General features: G+C 40.9%; 1 protein-coding gene across 1 annotated transcript in view; it reads right to left on the reverse strand.

Moving 5' to 3' along the window:
* The window catches only part of gfpt2 (glutamine-fructose-6-phosphate transaminase 2), a 19,885-nt gene extending 19,326 nt beyond the window's left edge, over window positions 1-559 (reverse strand). The window contains exon 1 of the mRNA XM_017424039.3: window positions 404-559. Within this exon, the coding sequence (XP_017279528.1) occupies window positions 404-410 (7 nt within the window). The 5' untranslated portion in view covers window positions 411-559. The remainder of the gene's footprint in view (window positions 1-403) is intronic.
* Between the last annotated feature and the right edge of the window lie 6,330 nt (window positions 560-6,889).

The raw sequence follows: 6,889 nt of genomic DNA on the forward strand, positions 1-6,889 counted from the left end.
GGGGGGGGGGGGAGAGATTTACTGCGCGTCACAATCAGTGGACTGGAGATGAGAAGCGGCTCTTTAAACAGCGCCTGGCACAGACAACTTCCTTGTCCTTCAGTTAACTGGCGTTTAATCGCTGACACGTAGCACTTGTGCGTAAAGCTCATCAGGAATCCACACAAAGTAGAAATCCGTCGGGTTCTTCCTCCTTTTTTCCCCGTGCCCGTGAAAGTATCAAAGTCATTCCAGGAGCCTCTACATCCCGATTTTACCATTTAGTTGCTTTTTCCACTCAAATCACAGCCGCGTCCTGGCACAAACTCCACCGCCTATCCAACTGTGTGTAAAAAGAAAAGAAAAGAAAAGAAAAGAAAAGAAAAGAAAAGAAAAGAAAAGAAACCCTGAGAATCACTCTTACCACACATGGTTCAAGCTTCACTCCTGGCTGCTGGGGAAGAAAACGGCTTCAGGTTTCCGTGGAGCTGGAGGGATGCTTCACTCTTCACAGTTAAATCCGAGTCTGAGGCGCACACCACTCCCCCACCCAGCCCGAGCCCTCTGCTCGTTTAAACGGCGCTTCCTGCAGGAGGCGGCCGCTCCACCTCCTCGGACTCCACCTCCCACCGTCAGGCCGAGGAACCTCCTGCGCCCCGTCAGGTGCCTGAGCCGGGATGGCGACGCGCGGGGAAAGGACGCACGCGTTCAAGTCGGTGTGTGGAGCTTTGAACCAAACATAATGGATCCCGATGATCTCAGTCCTGAGAGGGTGCTTTTGATTATTTGTTGGGTAACAGTCAGATCCTTTGGGTCAACTTTGACCTTTTTAAAAAACAATGAAAAAAAGACAAAAAGTTATAAGAAGTGTCTTCAGTGCCCTCTGAGGCATCAAACACGTATTTGGAAACTCCTTTTTTCATTTAGTTTTCATTTATTTAATCTATTACTGGTTTCCTGCCCTCAGTTTATAATCTCATTTACTTAAAGGTTTTTACTCATTTAAAAAAAAAAATAAAATTGTTGATTACTAATGCCATTTGTGCTAACTTCCCTTTAACTGAACGTACAAAAATACAGCCAAGCTTTAATTCCACACTAATCAGGACGTTTGGTACACATTTTCTTCATGATTCTTTATTCTTATCACTCTTGTTCTTTTTCAAAAACATTTGATTTCACTGAGAGGCAGACTTTTGTTGTTGTTAATGACTGCACCCTGTTCATGCATGAAGCCTGCCATTATTTATTCCCACTGATAATGCTTTTATTCCATGCATAACTTAAAGGGATAAAGAATAAATGACCTGTGTTTAAATTGAATAATTTTCTGCAGTAATTGAGTAAAAACGAGTCTACCAAAACATATCTGTATTTTCTCAGGGTTGCAGTTCCCTATCTCCAGCTTTCCAAATGGTTTTTTGTTTTATATACCAAGGACTTCGTCAGGCTGATGATAATGAAGACAAATCTGATGTAAAGTTTTCTTAATTTGAATGGATGCGCCCCAGATTTGCGGCAGTAGTTGTGAACATCCAGAGAAAAGATAAAAAGTTCAGAGAGTGATGAAAACAGAAGTTAGAGTGCGTGACCTCTTTATTCACTCACTGGAACCTCTTCACCCACATCGCTCTGATTAGGCCTCCAAATTCTGCAAAGCTTCAGCCAAAGCTTTAATCTGATGCCAAGGAAATCTGATGCCCTATTCAACAAGCGGCCCACGGGCCGAATGTCTTTGGCCCCCAAAAGCTGCTAGAATCCCTGAATAAGTTGTCTGAATATAATGCAAAAAATCTACATATCAGAGCTACTTTTATACCTTAAGCATCGTATTAATTTAGTAGAAGTCTGCTTCTGTCTATCATTCCTTGAAAACTATGACATCAGAGAGGGGTGGGGTGGGGGGGGGGCATGCTTACCTGTAAGCAGTTCTAATGTGAGGTGCTCAGAGTATGTGTCGTGAATGATTCTCAGCTTCAAACACACCAAAGTGTTGCTCAGTGTCTGTTAAATTGACTCAAATTCAGCCGTCTTTGTGTTTTCAGACATCAGTTGGCTGTGGCTGCCATCCAAAGGTTATTCAGTTGGAGGTGTACATTGAATGCTTATTTCCTGAAAGTTTCATCAAACTCCATCCTGTAGTTTGAGATTTTTACTAACAGACAGACACAGAAACAAGAGCAAAAACACAATTGTCCTCCACTAAAAGGCCTGTGGCCCTCAAACCCTCAGTTTTTTTTATGTTGTTGTTTTTGTTTATTTGTAGCCCACTTGCAACTGAAGTTGAATAGCTCTGGTTTCGACCAACCATGACTGAAACTAAAGGACTCTGGCAGATTTAAAGCCATAGTTCAGATCTTTAGAAGTGTGGCTCTGTGGGAAAGTTATGAACAATCAATATTTTGCCTGTTGTAGATAGTTCTATGAATGACCTCAGTTTGGAAGAAAAGAGTTGCAAATGCTGAGGACATCCAAAAATCTATCTGCAACAAGTAAGATACTGATTGCTCATAACATCTCATCACTTCAAAATATATGATCAGCTGCTTTAAGTGGATTTGAATCAGATAAATATAGAGAAAGAAAAAAAATCATAAACTTTGGTTTATTATTTATTTAAATGATACATCTGTGGTTATCGGAAGTAAAAACATTCTGAATGTTCGGGAGAAGCAGGTACTGACGCAGCTTATCTCAGCTGCTTGGCTACCAGAAGGCCCCGATTAGAGCTAATACTCTTATTGTGACAGATAACTACCAATTAAGGCAATAAAAGCTCAGAAACAGGCTCAGAGCAGCGTAAAACAGGCCCAACATGAGCTCTCTGACCACATCACGTCCACTTACAGTTCATGTCTATGCTGAAGGAATGCACTAGTGTCTGGCCAAGTCACACGCCTCTCCGCGCTTTTTTTTTTTTTCTTCCCCAAACCACATCAGCTCATACGTGCAAACAGGATGAGGGAGAACAAGAATGCACGATTCAGATTAAAAATATCTGAATTGTGTTTGGAATCCCCACCACTGTCAGAAATATAAGCGAAGTAACATTCAGAATAATTCCTTGATGTCTCTCTTTTTTTAAAACCATCCTCCTCTGGACATTTTGCTGACAGGTGTCCATGTGTGTCGTCGATGTGCGTGAGAGGAAACCAGCGACAAGAGCCAAGGAGCTGGATTCTTCTGCTGGCTTAAGGGAATCAGAATGAGGACGATGCATGAACCTTGACACCCTTATCCACCCAGAGCCACCCAAAAGATCAAAGGTTCATAAAAAAAAAAAAAAATGAAAGTTTTATGAGAACATTTGATTTATGCACTGAAGGAAATTGTTTTACTGGGTTTTGAAAAGAGTCAGCTCTTTTGTTTGACTTTCGTGTTGTGTCTCAATAACTTCTGAAGTCATTTTAGTTTACTTTTATGGGAAAATGTTTCCGCTACTTTGTCTTTATCATCTTCTTGACTTGAACTTCCTGGAGGAAGAGAAGTTACTTGCCTTGTTAAACCATGCACAAATACAATAAAACAGGTCATGTAGAAATATACGGGAAGTTTCAACATTTTACTTTACCCTGACTTTTATCCTTTAACCTTTCACCTCTGTGTTGTAGTTTTTGGAGTTTATGATTAATTGACGCTTACTTCAGCTGGCTTGCTCCCGGTGCTAGGCTAATCTGATAAGTGTGCCGTAGCGGTGATAGCGTCAGAGATGTTTAAGATAAAATCTGACATCTCAAAAGAGACAGCAATAAATGTCTGGACGGAACCAAATCGCACTGTTGGCGGCAACATTCGCAGCTCTGAATGAGCAGTTTATGATGGTGAAACTTAAAGATGGCGTAAACAAGTCAGCAGCCAAGCTGCTTAGATAAATGGAGACGCCTTAATCTTTGGAGTGGACTCCACAAGGAAACATCCCAGCCTGGCTGATTTAGATAAAGAAGTGATTTTACACTCCGGTCAATCTGACAAGCTCCACATTACATTCATTACTCATAGTAAGAAAACCAAGAAATGAATCATCACACACGCCCTCCCATGTATCACTTTTAGCCACACACGCATGTTTTAAATCCTTTCTCTTTAAGACAGCTCATTGGGCGTGGGAAGTTGTTTTTTTTTTTTAAACGAACGATTGTGTTGTTGTTTGCGTCGATCCGATGTGGCTCCAGCGAGCTGACTGTTCAGACATTGTTCTGAGGGATTCTCTTCTCGCACATCTGCTTTGTGTTAAAGGCCTTGAGGCCACCACAATAGGGCCTGATAGTCTCGCTCAGTGGGGGATGGCAACCTACCGAACAGCACACACACACACACACACACCAACAAACTATTGGGTTCAAGCTTGCAAGCTTTGTCTAAACAGGTAACATTTTAGGTTACTTTAGACACACAAAGCACTCTGGAAAGCATAGTAAATAGACTATAGGACAAAAATGGATCTAAATGAAAAACTTGCAGAACTGCTGTCCATTTAAAGTGCTTTTACTCACACTTCTTAGTTCAGTCAGTCTCACAGGCTACACAATTTATGATTTACCCATCGTAAAAACATGTATCTATCAATAAATAAACTAGACAGAAACTGGAGGTCAGATTTATGCCAATAGGGACAGAGAAAGCCTCAAATTAGGAGCAGCTTTTATTTTACCTGTTATAGACAGCTCTTTGAATGACCTCCGTTTGCAGGAACAGGCCCTGTTCAGACCTGTTTCTGTATATTTATTTTGGTAGGTTTAAATGCAAGCGGACAGCTCTGACTGAGAGCATTCACGCCCGACAGTTAAATGCATATCCAGAAATCGGAGGTCAATTACCCGCTCTGTACGCAGAGACACCTCACGCGGTGGGCTGAGCAGCAAGGTCTGCTGTTTCTATAAAAATCACTCTACAGTCAGACATCTGAACTATATCTTTGTCTTGACATTAACACGGTTCAGAGCCATTCGAGACATTTTTTGTAGCGTTATCTTCTAATGAGCTTAACGGCTCTGACCGTAACATCAGCGCTCTGTTAAATTAGGTGACTATAATGCGGCATAATGCTGTTCAGACTTTTATCATTATGGCTTCCAGTGACCACAGCGGGTCAAATCAGCTCTAAAAACAATCAGAGCAAACAAAATAACGAAACTCACTATGCAGCCATCTGGTAATTCACTCTGATTAATAAAATTCCAGCAAAACAGACCTTTTTATTGAGAAGGATTTTGATAAATAATTCATCATAACTTTTAACAAATAAATAAATAAAATAGTATCTTCTGAATATTCCCAAGATAACAGTTTTAATATCTTTAATCAGATAAAAGGCTCGTCAGTTCAGTAGGAAGTCCTCCAGTGGTGCTCAGGACGGATTGTGTTCACACTACCAAACTAATAAAAGGGGTCCAGTCCACCTCTGAAGGTGTTTTCAGAGCACAGTGAAGAACTTTACAAGTGGATTTAGTGCTATTACAATTACAGCTAAAGACTGGTGGAAATGCCAGGTCTGAGCGGGGTCTCACTCAGACTAGCTGTTAGCTCGTCGATCCAGTCCGAACTAAACTCTGTTTCTTCAAACTGAGGTTGTACAAAGTGCTACCTATGACAGGTCAGATATTAACCGTTCACAATCATTCTACAAGACCCCATTTTAAAAAGATCCGAGCTGCCACTTTAAGACTCTGCGTCCTGCCTATGGGTGCTTTGGCATCGGGAGGGGCTCGGCATTGAACCGCCAACCTTGTGACTGGTTGAGAACTTCCTGAGCTCGGAGAGGACGCCTCATCTGCTCACCTGACGTGTACGCACACTCGTTTACTGGAACACACGCTCGCACTTCTGTCTCCTCTCGCCCTTCTTGGTTCTTCTGTGAAACACTGTTAAATGTTAAATTATCCCCAGATGTTGTTCTGGGGTTCTGGAGAAGGATGATGCACAATATGACCCAACAGTGACGTCAAAGAGACCCCCCCCCCTCCCACCTTAATGTTTTCCTTAGGCTTTGTCATCTCTCGTGTGAGTAACCCAAACATTGTTGTCAGGGCTAGTTTTTAGTGAACATTATTAATGATGCTTGTACGGATAAGAGGCGGTACATATTTAACCTGAAAGCAATAAATAAGGAACAGTATTAGTAATAAAGTCTCCGGTGGATAATACTATCTTATCGCTTGCTTTAGTGTTTTGTTTTAAAAAATTCCATGTGCACCTGATTTAAAAGAAACAATAAAAAAGGATCTACGCCTCTGTGTGGCCAGTTTTTTTATTTTTTTTATTTAATAAAATCTATTTTGTTTTTACCTGAATGTATTTAAATGGGAAACTCCTGAGGTGACCCTGACGAGATGAGCCTTTAACCCTCCTGGCATTTATTAGATAAAAGCTCATACAGTCACTCCCAAGGCTGACCTTTATCCACATTTAGACTTTAACAGCTCGTTTCCAGTCACTCTTTTACCAGCACATGCAAACCTGGACCTGTGGAGTGAGATGGTTTTCAAGAAACCATGTGGCTTCTAGTAAAGATGACTAGCGACCTGTTTTATTATAAGGGTGTGAGGACTCACAGTTACTGTTTTGGGGTTGTTAAGGAAGCATCAGACCAATTTATTTTTTAATTTTTTTTTAAACTTAAGATGAGTTAAATTGTTTCAATCCTGCTGTTTGTTTTGCTGTGTGGTCACACTGGCAGGGTGGCTCTTGTTGTTGCACATCTGCAAGTAAAATGATACATATGAATATATATATATATATATATATATATATATATATATATATATATATATATATATATATATATATATATATATATTTATTTGTGGGACCAGAGCTGTGGGAGGTGGGGGTGAGGGGGGTACACAGTCACATTATGTCGGATCCAGAGAGAGAAAAATCTGTATTGCGTCATGACTACTGGGGCACTCCA

The sequence above is a fragment of the Kryptolebias marmoratus genome, linkage group LG9 (genome assembly GCF_001649575.2).
Source record: "Kryptolebias marmoratus isolate JLee-2015 linkage group LG9, ASM164957v2, whole genome shotgun sequence".
In the NCBI taxonomy this organism is placed as follows: Eukaryota; Metazoa; Chordata; class Actinopteri; order Cyprinodontiformes; family Rivulidae; genus Kryptolebias; species Kryptolebias marmoratus.